The sequence below is a fragment of the Chlorocebus sabaeus genome, chromosome 1 (assembly GCF_047675955.1).
Source record: "Chlorocebus sabaeus isolate Y175 chromosome 1, mChlSab1.0.hap1, whole genome shotgun sequence".
Classification (NCBI taxonomy): domain Eukaryota; kingdom Metazoa; phylum Chordata; class Mammalia; order Primates; family Cercopithecidae; genus Chlorocebus; species Chlorocebus sabaeus.
The window spans coordinates 73019093-73034199 of NC_132904.1; the positions used below are offsets into that span (position 1 = coordinate 73019093).

The 15107-nt window shown below is 35.8% G+C and overlaps 1 protein-coding gene across 12 annotated transcripts in view; it reads left to right on the forward strand.

Moving 5' to 3' along the window:
* EMSY (EMSY transcriptional repressor, BRCA2 interacting) overlaps positions 1 to 15107 on the forward strand; it is a 105922-nt gene that overhangs the window by 77292 nt on the left and 13523 nt on the right. For 11 of the 12 annotated variants that reach the window (XM_008020199.3, XM_008020200.3, XM_008020203.3 and 8 more), the window contains 4 exons: positions 2237 to 2410; positions 4064 to 4262; positions 11698 to 11862; positions 13603 to 13758. In XM_008020199.3, coding sequence (XP_008018390.1) covers positions 2237 to 2410; positions 4064 to 4262; positions 11698 to 11862; positions 13603 to 13758 — 694 coding nt within the window. The remainder of the gene's footprint in view (positions 1 to 2236; positions 2411 to 4063; positions 4263 to 11697; positions 11863 to 13602; positions 13759 to 15107) is intronic. The other variant, XM_038005446.2, reaches the window with a different exon arrangement.

The window sequence follows — 15107 nt, forward strand, 5'->3', positions numbered from 1 at the left end:
TCATTCTTAATTTCCTCATTTGTACACTGGGGTTGATGATATTTACCAGGGAGGTTGTTTAGTAACTGGTAGCTATTGTGAAAGTGCTTAGAATAGGGCCTGGCACATAAGACGTCCTCAATCATTGATTTTCTTCTTCTTGTTATTCTTGGTACTTAACTGTTTTGGCTTGTTAGTGTCCCTACCTTGTCTGACTTCACTAGAACATGGAATGCTATACTTCACTTAAGTAGATCTCATAAAAGCTTCATTGGTAGGGGTCCAGCATTAGATTTTTTCAATGTGTGGGAAAACAGATTGTTCCTAGCCTGAATTTACATAGTAAGCCAAAAGTAAAGCAGGATTAGAATTCAGTTTTTCAGAACCCTTTGTAATGTGGTTTGCAATTTCAAAGAACTTGATATGTAAGAGGGACTGCTTTGTATTCTAGGCCCTGTGGTCACAAAGATCTGAGAGTCATGTATGATTCATAGCTGTTAGATATCTCTGATAACAACTGTTTGACACAGGCAGTGCTAGTGAAACAAGCAAATCAACATATAAGACCATTTTCTGGGCTGGGTGTGGAGGCTCATGCCTGTAATTCCAGCAATTTGGGAGGCCAAGACAGGTGGATCACTTGAGCCCAGGAGTTTGAGACCAGCCTGAGCAACATAGTGAAACCCCCTCTTTACAAAATTACAAAAATTAGCATGGAGGTGCATGCCTGTTATCCCAGCTACTTGGGAGGCTGAGGTGGAGGATCACTTGAGCCCGGGAGGCAGAGGTTGCAGTGAGCCAAGATCTTGCCACTGTACTTCAGCCTGGGTGACAGAGCAAGACTCTGCCCCTGCCACCCCTGCCAAAGACCAAATAGGCACATTCACCTCTACTCACCACTTGCTCACCTGTGCATGCCCACAACACACATCAGAAGAGCTTTTTTGAAAAACAGGCCGCTAGTTGGTTTTGTTTGACTTGAATGGCTCATCATACTCGGACAGGGTCCACTGAGCTATTTAATAGATAGGTATGCTCACTTGCAAACTAGTGGCTTTTGGCAAATGAACTAGAGCTCTTTCCAGAGACGGCGCTGTGAAGAGTATGCGTGTGTTGAAATAAGTAATAACACCATTGGCAGATGCTTCATGTTTCCCTTAAATAATTACAACAGATAGTTAAACTTGTGATTTTTGTAATTATATTTAGCTCTAATTCACAGTGATTGCTTTTTAGCCAGCTCACCTGGGTGCTTTGTGTTTACAGGCTGCTAAGTTTAGATAGGCACATATTTAGATGATGCTGGCTAAAAATTAAGGAAAACTGATGAGGTGCACATTCTCAGATCTTTTCATTTCTGTCTTAAGTTTATGGATTTTAATTTTAAAAATTTTAATAATTTAGTAAAGTCCCTGTATTTGAACTTAATTTAGTTAAGTTCATGTAAATAGATGTTGATTTCATGAGTGACCAGAAAATGGTACTTAAGAATAAAGTAGATGAAAGTATAGAAAATGATGAAAAGTTAATGGATATAAGCTATCTAGTTAATAGACTAAAAGGATATTAGTAATATATGAATAGTAAAACATAGGAAGCACTGAGTTTTCCCATCCTTTTTTCCTACATTCTTTCCTCATGGCATATGTTCATCAAATTTTTCCTATATATAACCTTAGAAAGAATGTTAATACTTCTGCTGATTTTGCTTGTCCATAGTTTTTCATGTAGACATTCTACTATATATCCTTATAATTTCATATATGTAGAACTTAGGGGATTTATTTTATGTGTGTACATTTAGCTACTGGTATATTGCACAGTAATTTTCTAATTACACAAATATTTATTTCAAATATATTAGAAAATAAATATGTATATGGGGGATAAGACTTATAATCCCAATTCTTAGAGACAAGCATTAACAGTGTACTATACCTTCTTCCAGAATTTTCTGACTATTATTTGTATTCCATGAATGGGACAGTGTAATAAGTATTTTTGCATGTGGTAATTTTAAAAAATTCACTCATCAGAGAATAATTAATTCCTTCTTTGGGTAGAAAGTTGGTCAGATGACTTTCTAGATCATTTCGACCAAGTCTAGGATTTTTGATTTCCTGGAAACATTATACTTTGTTACATAATCTACAGCCCCTTTTTCATCATCTTGGTAAAACCTTACTGATTTTTCAGTGAGAGGACTTATCATTTATATGCATATAAATCTCTTATGTAATCATTGACTTCAATTCAGGGAGAAAAGACTATTCAGACAGTGCCAACAGGAGCAAAGCCAGCTATCCTCACTGCTACAAGACCCATCACCAAAATGATTGTAACGCAGCCAAAAGGAATAGGTTCTACAGTTCAACCAGCAGCTAAAATCATCCCAACAAAAATTGTTTATGGGCAGCAAGGGAAAACACAGGTATGCTGTAAGATATGATGATTTTTCTTGGCTCTTAGATATTTTCAATTCCTAAAATTCCCGGGTAGAAATTTGAAGGAAAAGATCAGTAATCTTTAAGAAATCAGATTGTTAAAAGTTACGTTTGAAAGTGTTAATTATTCACGTGTCGTCAAAACTTCATTTATCTTTTCAGTACTTTCTTTAAGATATCTAAACGTTTATGTCGTGCTATCAGCAAAGATTATGGGGAAATAATTACCTGGGAATACAATTTGCTGAAGGTGTATTTTGTGATTTGAGGGGGGTGGTTGAGGAAGGATCATAGTCATTCAGAATCACTCAAAAAAAAATATTTACTTTTTATAAGCTACCATGGCCTTCAAAAGCTTTTTATTTACTTATAAAATTAGCTTGAACAATAGATAAGCTAGAGATGTATTTATTTTTCAACGAATAGAAGATAAGGGAACTTTTCTGAAAATTTGCCTCGGAATTTGAGGCTCAGGATCTAATCATATGTTGCTAGGCTACTGTTTATTTTGTAGGTATTTTGCTTTTCTGAGAATATCGAGGGAAGCAGTATTAGTTTTGGTTGAGAAATGCCATCCTAGAATGTGTATAAGAGGTGTTAATTTACCTATAAACTACTAATTTACTTTTAGAATCTGTTTCCTCAGAATTATAGCCAAATACTTTACATATCTTAAAAATATATATATATAAGCTTTTGTGATAAGTCCAAATTGCCTATGGAGTTCAATTGTAATAATTTCATTTGCTTCATCATCTAGAGTATGATATAAACCATGTTTTCCTTCTTAACTCTTGGAAATGGGTAACTTAATAGGGTCTGAGAAATTTTAGAATCTTATATATGGTAGAAACAAAAATAATTGTGATGAGTTAGTAGTTTTTATTCCGTAGATCCAATTGAAGTTAACTCCTGGAGTTCAGATTTTGAAGTAGAATGGCCCCGTTTGAAAATTTTCTCCCATTTCACTTGTTTCAGTGTTTTTTACTTTTACCAGGAGTTGATCTAACACATGTTCCATGTTGCTTCTGATAGTTGTCAAATCAGTATTCATCTGGGGTTTCTTCAAAGATTAGTTTAGGTCCCAAGCAAGTTTTACTTTTTGCAAGTGTGTCAATTAGGAATTTGATTTAGTTTCTAATGAAGAAAAAAGAAATAAAAAAAACTTGAAGAACACTGGCTCAAACAGATTAGGGTTTTATTTTTATTATATTAATAAAAGTTCAGAGGGAGGAAGTCCTGGACTGATATTGCAGCACAAACATTCCAATGGGAATCTAGACTCCTTATGTCTTTTTGTTCTGCCATCCTCAGCTTGTGGATATCATTTTACTATATAGTCTACAGATTTTAAAATGACTTCTGAAGTCATAGGAAAACAGGCACAAAGGTTCTTGTCAGAATTATGGCTATTGCAGTCTGGCATGTACCATTTTAAAACATTGTATATTTAAAACATTGCTTACACTGTAATTTGTCTGTAGATTGAATTACTCTTTGATGAACAATACTGTGCCTAAAAAGCATAATTTACAGAATATTTTCCATACCAGGAAAATATCAGTTTATGACCTAGAAGTTTAGCATTTTTAAATCGTGTTCTAAAATTTTATCCCAGTATATTTCTGCTTTTCTCCTAGGTTCTTATTAAACCCAAACCAGTGACTTTTCAAGCGACAGTTGTTAGTGAACAAACAAGACAACTAGTAACAGAAACATTACAGCAAGCATCCAGGGTAGCAGAGGCTGGTAATTCATCTATTCAGGAAGGAAAAGAAGAACCACAGAATTATACAGATAGTAGTTCCTCTTCTACAGAGTCCTCCCAGAGTTCCCAAGGTAAGATCTATTTTACTTTTGATTTATATAAGTACTACTGACATAGTGCCTGAGTTCTAAAATAGAGGTTTTAGAGGTTGCTTCTACGCATTACACAACAAATTTGTATGCTCTGTCGATTCTTTTGGCTTTATTTTTGTTGTTGTTGTTTGATGTTAAATCGGTGAGCTGAAATTTTATTTTTGGTAAAGGTTACCATTCTTTCCTGCATGGAATGTGTTTATCAAATAATTAACTTTAGATGATGAATCTGTCAGGTAGGTAATATTAAACTGGATAGAGTTATGATTCCCAGACGGTAATTTTCATATTCTTCCTCTCTGGTTTGGGTAAGTAGGAGAAAAAGTATGCAAAGAAGTGAATATATATTTTGAAATGGTTGTTGCTATACCCTGAGAAAGAATCAAGGTGGTCAGAGGTAGACTGTAAGTGGGCTGTAAGTAGGGTGACTATACATTCCTATTTGCATGGGACAAGTCCTAGTTTATGTTGTTCTGGCACAATTATTAAAGCACTCCCTTTCACTCTGAAAAGTATCCCAGATAATCATATGGTTGTCCTAATTATACGGAAGGAACTATGAAGCTAGATTCTACAGCAGGAAACTCTTTGTCCTCAGTGCTGTTTGAATTATGTTACTTTTCTAGGAAATCTCTTGAAGTAAGCTCATAATCATAAGCTTTGAGACCTTCTACAAATCTAGTACTCATGTCTCTCAGTTATCTTAATTGTTCTTATTGTTGGGTGGTACATTTATGTTTGTGCTTATGTACTCTGATGCATCTAAGCAAAGCTGTTTATCTTCCCTTGTTCTTTCCACACTCTCTCCATTTCCTCTCTCTGCCTCCCCATTATTCTCTCTGGAGTGCTTTCTTAGCAACTTCACTTTTCTTATACACAGTCTTCAGATTGTGCAAACACTAGTATTTTAACTCTTTGGTGGAGTCTTCCCAGATTAGTTTTACATGGTTCACATTGCTGATTAGTTCATTAATTCAATTTGACAATTATTGATTAGTTTATACTACATACTAAGCATTATGCTAAGACCCTACAGAGGAGTACAATATAGTTCTTGCCCTCTAGGAGTATAAAATCTAGATCTAGAATAGGGGATTTAAAAAATACACATACAGCTCTAGTATAAGAATTTTATTAGTAACAAACAAAAAAATGCCAAAGACTGAAAGTTGACACTCCAGTGAGGAGAGGACAGGATAAGAAAGCATTCAAAATGTTCTTTGAAAATTCATCAATTAAAAATTATTGAAAATGTTGATTTTAACAAACATAATATTGCCCTCATTATAGAGAGTGGATAGTTTCCTTCAGCATATTATCAGTGATAGTAATATTTTCTGAATCTGTTTGCTAAGATGGACTTTATCATTCTGTATTGACTATGAGTCAATTATCTGCTGGTTACACTTGGTTGATGCTTGTTCTCCAATCATTTCTTTTGGTATGCAGTTTCTTGAGCAATACTGGCCTTTTTTGCACTCAAGATATATTTTCAAAGAGGGCAGATAAAATGTTTGGTATGAGTTGGTGCAAAAAGGGGACATGAACAATAGAAGTTTGTATATACATAATCCCAGGTTATCCTTTGAAATTGTTAGTCCTTTCCTAAGAGATCTGTGAACCAATTAGTACTTCCCAAACATGCTATTTCATTAGTTGAATCTGTAGGGGTTTTTTTTTTTTTTTTTTGAGATGGAGTTTCGCTCTTGTTGCCCAGACTGGAATGCAGTGGCGCGATCTCAGCTCACTGGAACCTCCGTCTCCTGGGTTCAAGCAGTTCTCCTGCCTCAGCCTCCTGAGTAGCCGGTATTACGGGCACGTGCCACCATGCCTAGCTGATTTTTTGTATTTTTAGTAGCGACGGGGTTTCATCATGTTGGCCAGGCTGGTCTTGAACTCCTGACCTCAAATAATCCACCCACCTTGGCCTCCCAAAGTGCTGGGATTATAGGTGTGAGCCACTGTGCCCGACCGAATCTTCAGTTTTTATTCTAAGAATGGGACATAAGTTTGTGTCTTCTGTTTTTATTTCTTCTATTAGGTTGGTGCAAAAGCAGTTGCCATTACTTTTAATGTCAAAACTGCAATTACTTTTGCACCAACCTAATATATCTTTCATTGTATATTACTTTTTAAAATATTCTATAACAGAAAATTTCACAATTTAGAATAGGCATAGTTGACTGTAAAGCAGATTTTTATAATCTGTTTTCCCCTCCCCTTATCACCTTGTATAGCTGCTTACTACATTCTTACAAAGACTAGGTCTGGGAATATATATGCTGTGATTTAAAGAGAAAGGGATTAAGATGTTGGTTAGTCTCAGGTCATGCTGATTTTCAAAGTATGTGAGAATATTCCTACTTATTAGGAATGTAAGTACTATATAGCAGTTTATTTTTCTGTTACATTGTTGCTTTTGTAGTTTTTAGCCACTTTTTTCTTTTTAAAGTGACCTTTTCTTTTGATATAATTTCAAAATTACAGAACAGTTGCAAGAATAGTAAAAAGAACTCCTGTGTATACTCTTTACCTAGACTCACTACTTATTTACATTTTGCCACATTTACTTTGTTGTTGATTCTCTGCCCTCCTTCTGCTGTGTGTGTGTATATTTTTAAAATTTCTTAACCATGTGAGAGTAAGTTAAGCTATCATGTTTCTTATATTTACTTAAATTTGTAGGCCTATATTTCTTAAGGATTCTTCTTTTTATGACTAAGATACAATTATCAAAGTCAAGAAATTTAATGTTATAGTAATATTATCTAATTTACAATCCATATTCAAATATTGTTAATTAGCTAATAATATTCTTTATGGTTTTCACCTGTACTCAATAAAATTCAGGTAGATACACTGCATTTAGCTGCATTTAACTGTCATGGTTTTTTAATTCTCTTTAACCTGGAATAGGTCCTCAGCCTTTCTTTGTATTTCTTGACTTTGATATTTGAAGAGTGTAGATCAGTTACTTTGTAGAATATTCTTCAGTTTGGTTTTGTCTGATGTTTCCTCATGATTAGATTCATCGGGAATTCCACAGATAAGATGTTATATCCTCAGTTTTATCAGGAGAAACTTGATGTCAGCTTGTCCCAGCATAGATGACGTTCACATTGATCACTTGGTTAAGATGATGTCGTCTGGTTTTCTCCACTATGAAGTTAACATGTTTCCCTTTGAGATCAATAGTAATTTGTAGGAAGGTCCATGATATAAATATCGTGTTCCTCATCACTTATCCAGCAGTTTTAGCATCCATAGATGATTTTCCTAAGTTCATTATTCTTTGCACATTTAGTAGTTGGCATTCTACTCTAAGGAAAAATCAATCTTTTCTTGACTTCAGGTCCTTTTTCTGGTGACTTCTGCTACACAAGTCCTGGAATAAGGACAACGTATGCCAAGAGAATGCCTTGATTCCACTTGTGGTTTCTGAACTTCACCTACTGTCCTCCACCCCGAAGGAAGAGAAATTTTTATTCCTCAACTGTCTCCTTATAGGCTAGAATATCATCACCCTATTTTGAGACTTTCCTTGATCACCCTGCGAGGATTCATTCTTCTATGTTAAGCTTCCAATATTGCTTTGTGCATCAGCTCTTTTAACATCGACCATTTTATTTTGTATGTTTTGTTTGTTTGTGTATTATAATTGTTTTCTTTTCAACTAGGCTACTAGCTTCTCAAGTTTAAGGATCATATTCATCTTCATACATATCTGGTATTTATCAAAGAGTTCGGTTAGGACTGAGAAGATACTCAGTAAAAATTTCAACGAATGAAAAAGTAGCAGAGCATCTACCATAATAACTGTGGCATTGGGTTAAGCTGCACTTTATAAACTCATTTTTGTTGCCTGAGTCCACATTTTTTTTTTCTGGAGTTCCCCCTAACCTTGTGAGTGGGCCTGTTAAGTAGTAAGTAGTATACACCTAGATATGGATAGATAACTAGGTGACCAAACCTAATGGATTAAGGCCATCCTTGCCTTGGTCACTTACTGAAGATCAGATCATGCGTCATATTGTTCCTGTGCTTTTCTTCCTAAATAGGCTTTTTCCCCTTTCTCATTTGGGAATGGGGTAGCCTAGAACGTATTTGGGAATGTGTTCCAGATTTTTTTTAAACAAGTATTAAAGATTATTTATATTATACCTTGTTTCCAAAAGGTTTTAAGGTGGATTAAAATACAAGATTATATTAAGTGAAGTGGAAGAAAATGAGACAAAACCAAGAGCAGAGATTTATGATGGAATAAGGCATGAGTTAAGTATAAAAATGTATCTTGTAAAGACATTGCTTTGAGTAAGTCATAAGTCAGTTTCTAGAATGATTTCTTTCTTAAGTTTCATGATCTCAGTAGGTCAAGGTGAGGGTGGGGAATAAATCTAGGTTGAGCAGAAACGTACTTATTGCAGAACTTTTCAGAGCAATTATGTGCTAATATGTATATGAAAGATGAAGAGTGGAAGATACAATATAAAATGTTCCCCAACTTTTTTGACCATGGAACCCCTTTTTGCAGAACATCTTGAGGAACAAATGTTCTCTGGAACATTTTGGGCCTTGCTCTCTAGGCAATTAAATACTGTGAAGTCCTTGAGCTTTATGACAGTGCTTCAGAGGGAAGGTATATATTACATCGTAAAAGGGATATAGATATCTTAGGTTTAGTTTAGAAGCAATGATTTAGGTGTGTAAGGTATTTGGAATCACTTTGTATGAGCAATAGTTGGTGGAAACAGGATATTTATCATGAAGAAGAGAAGATGGGGATGGGTTGGATTGGTGGGGACATAGGAGCTTTTGTCAGTTATCTTCAGGACTGTGATGTGGAAGAAGGAAAAGAATTGGTCTTTGTGGATACAGGAACAGACAATAGAAGTGCTAAGTAGAAGTCACAACAAGACCTGTTTCTACTCAATATGAAAAAACTTTCTGATTGTCATAACTGTGCAGAGTTGTAAGGAAACTGTCTTAGAAAGCAGTGAGTACTTTGGTGCTAGAGTTCTCAGACCCATGGGAACACTGAAGATTTTAGTATAAGATTGATGGCAGCATTAGACAAACTTTAAGATCACTTCTAATGGAGAAGTCTTAAGATTTTATGAAAGCATGATATAGGCCATTTATAATAGAGACATAGGAGATATTCTTCCACAGAGATGTCTGAGTCTGCCTTTGAGTATAATGCTAAAGTGTATATCTCTAGTATCTAATATGTAGTAGGTATCCAATAAATACTTGTTCAGTTCAGAAAGACATCTGAGGGACAGAAGGCTACCATCTGCAAGAGACGCAGGAAGTCTAGATGAATGCACACTGCATAAGCACGTGTTACTGGTGAGATCAAGCCCCTGATTTCCTAGTCATTGCATTCCATGACTTGATAGACAGTAGATTCATTTAGGTCTAAGCATAAGCCAAAAGTAGGAGAGAGAATCATTTAAAGACGGGTTTTCAAGTAGCTTCACACACTCATCTTGTGTCACAGGGTTGCTACAGTGATACTTATGATGGTCAGCTGCTCTTTCTAAGTATAGACAGAGGTGTAGCAATCTCTCTAGTACCTACAAGGTGATGTTGTTTGGGATAATGGTCTTTGATAGATGCTCTCCTATGGAAATTTGTTTTCCCTTTTTCCTATCTCTTTTTACCTTATTTCTATAAACACAATCCCTGCCTTTTTGTGGATATTCAGTGTGTCTTGTAGGGTTGGGTTGCAAAGTCATTCTTTGCCTATATCATTATGAAATTTTCTTAAGTTTGAGAGCTTAAGTTATATAAAAGGAATGATTTCATAATGTAATCAGTTCTCTTAAGTTTAAATTCTACATATCTACTTAAAATGAATAAATAAAAGCTGCTCTGTGCTTCACATGGCATTTGATATTGCAGGATAGCATCCGGTCTTCTGTATTTTTGGGAAGTTTAATGGAAAATTATTTGTCTTTAGTGTGGCATATATTCTACCTGGAGTTTTGGGGAGAAAAATGTAGTTTGTTCATGGTAATTAAAAATTCTAGATCTATTGTATATTGATTTTGTTTTTTTCAGGAAGGCTGTTTTGTTGGAAGAGTTGTTCCCCTTGCCCCAATATTTTTCAACAACTTTGTGGCTTTAAAAAATATAAGGTTCATAGAGGGTTAAACGTTTATTATATTTATTCTTGTTTTGGGAGCTACTTGAATTCTTTTCATTCTTCTGTGGTGCTTTCACTGACCATCCCAATTCAAAGCAGCCTCTTACTTTCTATTTGTCTTGTTTGCCTAATCGTTTGATATTTGCCCGAAGCTACAAAGCCATATATCTTTATCTGATGTTTCCTCCATTATAATCTGAATTTAGAAGAAGGAATCATGCCTTTATATCCTCCACAATTTCCTCTATGGTGTCTTGGACAAAGGAGTTTAGGAAGTTCATAATAGTCTAGTCTAACTTGCTTATTTTATAGGTGGAAAACTGAAAAAATAACTTGTTGCTTGATTTGATGCACATGTAGTATTTATATGTGTACCTGTATAGCATGAATATAATAAGCCTTGGATTAGGGCTATAACTTATTTTGAAACTAACAAACGGTCTTAGAATTGAGAACTTACCAGCTGCAAAGAAACAATAATAACATTTCTATTGGCCTTCATAGTTTATAAAGCTCATTTCCATGTATCATTGCATTGCATACTCAGAAATCCTATGAGGAAGAGAGGTAACTTTATTCCCATTTTAGAAATAGTGAAACTAAGACCCAAAGAATCAACTTGCTAATAATTGATATAGTTGGGGCTATAACCCACGACTTTGAGCTCCAGATGTTACACTTGTCCTGTTATATCATGCTGGTTCTAGGTCATCTGTCTTTTCTTGCTGGCAGTGAACAGGATTTTTCCTTCAGTAATTCAGCCATCCTGTAAGTGTTGACAGAATGCTCAGGCTGTAATACAACACATATTTTCAGGTGCATTGGAGAAAGTAAGACTCCTACAGCATTTTGTTCTTACTGTACACAAACACGCACTCACCTACACATATGCATACCTATTTATAATAGCAATTATCACATTGAATTGTAATTTGTCTTTTTACATGTCTGTCTCCCCAACCAAACTATGTGCTTCTTGAGCATCCTCTGATTATTCTGTGAGCTCCTTTATATCTTCAATGCCATATCTAGATTCTGGCACGTAAGTGTCCAGTTTGTGGAATCAATGAATGAGTGAATGAATAAGTGAATTCAGAAGTGAAAGACATTATGCCCTCTAGGGGCTTATAGTCTTCTTGGGGAGATAAAGCATGTAATTTACAATAAATAGAAAGATAAACAAACAGACAAAAAAAATTGTTTTTTTTTTTTTTTAAGAGAAACTTTGTTTATAGGGTTTGTTTTTTTTTAACTAATATAAAACAGATTCCCAGCCTGTAGTTCATGTAATTGCTTCCCGGCGTCAGGATTGGTCAGAACATGAGATTGCAATGGAGACTAGCCCTACCATAATTTATCAGGATGTATCCAGTGAATCACAATCAGCTACTTCAACAATCAAAGCTCTGTTAGAACTCCAACAGACAACAGGTATGAATTCACATGCTCAACTGAATGAAGCATGTTTTCTCTAGAGACGGGTTGTGCTAAAATACTACTACTGTTATGATTATTACTATTATTTATTATTATTATTATTATTATTGCTATTATTTGAGCACATTTCCCCCCTCTGGACTTGTCTATAATCATTGGTACAGTCTGGTTTACTTGTTCAATAAGATGTGCACAGGAATATTGAAGTACAAATGGACTATCTGTAGAAAGGAGAAAAAATATTGACAGCTCTGTCTTCTTTGTCTCTTGCTTAAAATGGAGAGTCCTATTGTTTCTTAGCACTAGAAAGGAGTAGTTCTATCACTTCTAAGCACAAGGGTAGATACAGTACAGTTGCCACTTGCATTTAAGAGTAGCAGGAGGCAGATTGAAGGGCCTTGCCATCCTCCTTGATATTGGTAAAGCACAAAACACCTTTAGTGGCCCTTGCTAACATTCTGATTTGTTTTAATTTTATCTTCAGACTTATTTCTTTGAATAGTATAGGTTAGTCACTTGAGCTGTCATGCAAAGTTGTCCTCATATAACAAGATCCTATCAGTAGTTCTAATTACTAAATATCTTTGATAAACTCTAGAACAAACCTGTGGAAGTTGTACTGACTTTTCTACTATAATAGGTCAAAGATTTTCAGAGTATTTAAATGACCTTAGCAATTATGTCATCCAACTCTTTCATTTTATGGATAACTAAACTGAGATCTAGAGAGGTTATCCAGCTGAATAGTGGCAGAGTGAGACTCATCTTTTGGTTCCTAGTTCAATGTCCTCTCTACTCGTAGGGTGACTTTTGTATTTTTGTTGTTGTTGTTTTACTTATTTTGTTTAATTGTTTCAATTTTTGTCAGGTTATGTACTCAGTGGGTATGAACATTCAGTGGACTTAGTTACTGGTTACCGTTTATTGTAACTTCCACCTTGTTTGATCCAAAGATTACTAGCATTTAATGTAAGTCTTTGGTTCATCCTTCTGTCGGTGTTATTTTTGACCTTAGGGATTTCTTCAGTTCTTTGTCGTTGACATACTCAGCCATTTCTGTTAATGCCTTATAGAGGTGGGGACTTTGAACACATAGATTTTGTAGAAAAGTTGATAACAAGGTATATAGAAAGTGAATCTATTCATGGAAATCATTCTGATTCCAGACTGTTGTATCAGACATTTTTGTAGAAACAGAGAAGCCTTTTTTTTCTAACCATGAAAATTTGTATTCTTTAGGAGTTGTTGAAGATATTGTAACATTCATTTGGAGATATCTTGAATTTTTAATAGCGCAAATTAAACTGGTCATTGTGTTGTGCTATTCTGGGTAGATATGTCCTAGAGCAAATCATATTATGTACTGCTTATTCACCCTTTGTTTTTAGGTTGATGAACTCAAGGCCACAGGGAATACCTTGAGGAAGGGTATAGGAAATACCTTAAGGAGTGTGTACAAGAGAAAAATTCAGTTGTTTGGCTTAGGGATAAAAAAGAGATGATTTTTGTGTTATTGTATGTGAGTCCTTCTTACTAGGCTGCTGAGTATGGTTATGCAAGTTGTGCACTAAACAGCCACACACAGCAATCTGCTTTCTTCTTTTCAATTCACTGTCTACTTAGTCACTGCAAGTGTGGCACCCCAGAGGTCTGGTTCATTATTCCTGTGGACAACTCTGGTTTTGGTACTTGTTTGTAATAAAAGTTAACTTTTCCCCTGACTTTTTTATGCAGTAAAGGAAAAATTGGAATCTAAACCAAGACAACCCACTATTGACCTGAGTCAAATGGCAGTGCCTATTCAGATGACCCAGGAAAAGAGACATTCTCCTGAGAGTCCATCAATTGCTGTGGTAGAGTCAGAACTAGTAGCTGAATACATCACTACTGGTAGGTGTCCTCTTAAAACATAGTATTAAGGTAGGAGAACTACCTTTCTGGATTTCATGGGATGATTGTTTGGGGGAGAATATATTCTTTATATTTTTAGTTTTTTCCTGTTTGTTTTCAGAGCAAATTCACAACATCCTTGGGATTTACCCTGTTTTTAATGACTGGGGAAAAAAATAGGATGTTACAAAGTTTATAGGTAATATAAAACTACAAGTCAGCCATAAATAACAACTGTGAATATACAGCAACAGTTGTAGGGAGAGGATAAAATATCTTTTGTCTAAGAATGAGTTTTGCTTTTTGTTTGTTTGTTTGTTTTTTGAGACAGGGTCTAACTCCCATCGCTCAGGCTGGAGTGCAGTGGCGCAGTCATGACTCACTGCAGCCTCAACTTCCTGGGCTCAGGTGATCCTCCTGCCTCAGCCTCCTGAGTAGCTGGGACTACAGGTGTGTGCCACTATGCCTGGCTAATTTTTTGTATTTTTAGTAGAGATGGAGTTTTGCCATGTTACCCGGGCTGGTCTTGAATTCCTGGACTCAAGAGATCCGTCCACCTTGGCCTCCCAAAGTGCTAGAATTACAGGCATGAGCCACTGCGCCTGGCCTAGAATAAGTATTTTTATGTATCTAGATTTTTTAGTTTTGTGGGAAGGTGAGTCAAGGGGGAAAGAAGAAGTAAAATCCAGTCTTTTTAATATTTTTCAAAAAGTAGAAAACCTTAGCCAGGTGCGGTGACTCACGCCTGTAATCCCAGCATTTTGGGAGGCCTATGCGGGCAGATTGCTTGAGGTCAGGAGTTTGAGACTAGCCTGGCCAACATAGCAAAACCCCATCTCTACTAAAACTACAAAAATGAGCTGGGCGTGGTGGCGCTCGCCGGTAGTCCCAGCTGCTCGGGAGGCTGAGGCACGAGAATCCCTTGAATCCAGGAGGCGGAGGTTGCAGTGAGCTGAGACTGTGCCACTGTACTCCAGCCTGGGTGTCAGAGGGAGACTCTGTCTCAAAATAAAAACAAAAACTAGCCAAAAAACCCTTAAATCCATGTAAATACTTACAAGTTCTGGTGGAAAGCAGATTAGGTATTTGTTTAAAATGTGGTCTGGCAGAAAAACACTGAGATTTTTAGATGGCATATATAGAGAAATAAAACAAGATACATTATTTCTGTCCTATTCTGATTAGACCACACCTGGAATACTGCTTTCTCTTTTGAACACTTTATTACCTTGAAATTTGAAATAGTTCAGGGAGTAGTAATGTGAATAATTAAAGGGTTTAAGAGAGATGACTTATGAGGCAATATGTAGAGGACTCCTATCTTAAGTTTTCTTTAGCAGTGATTAAAG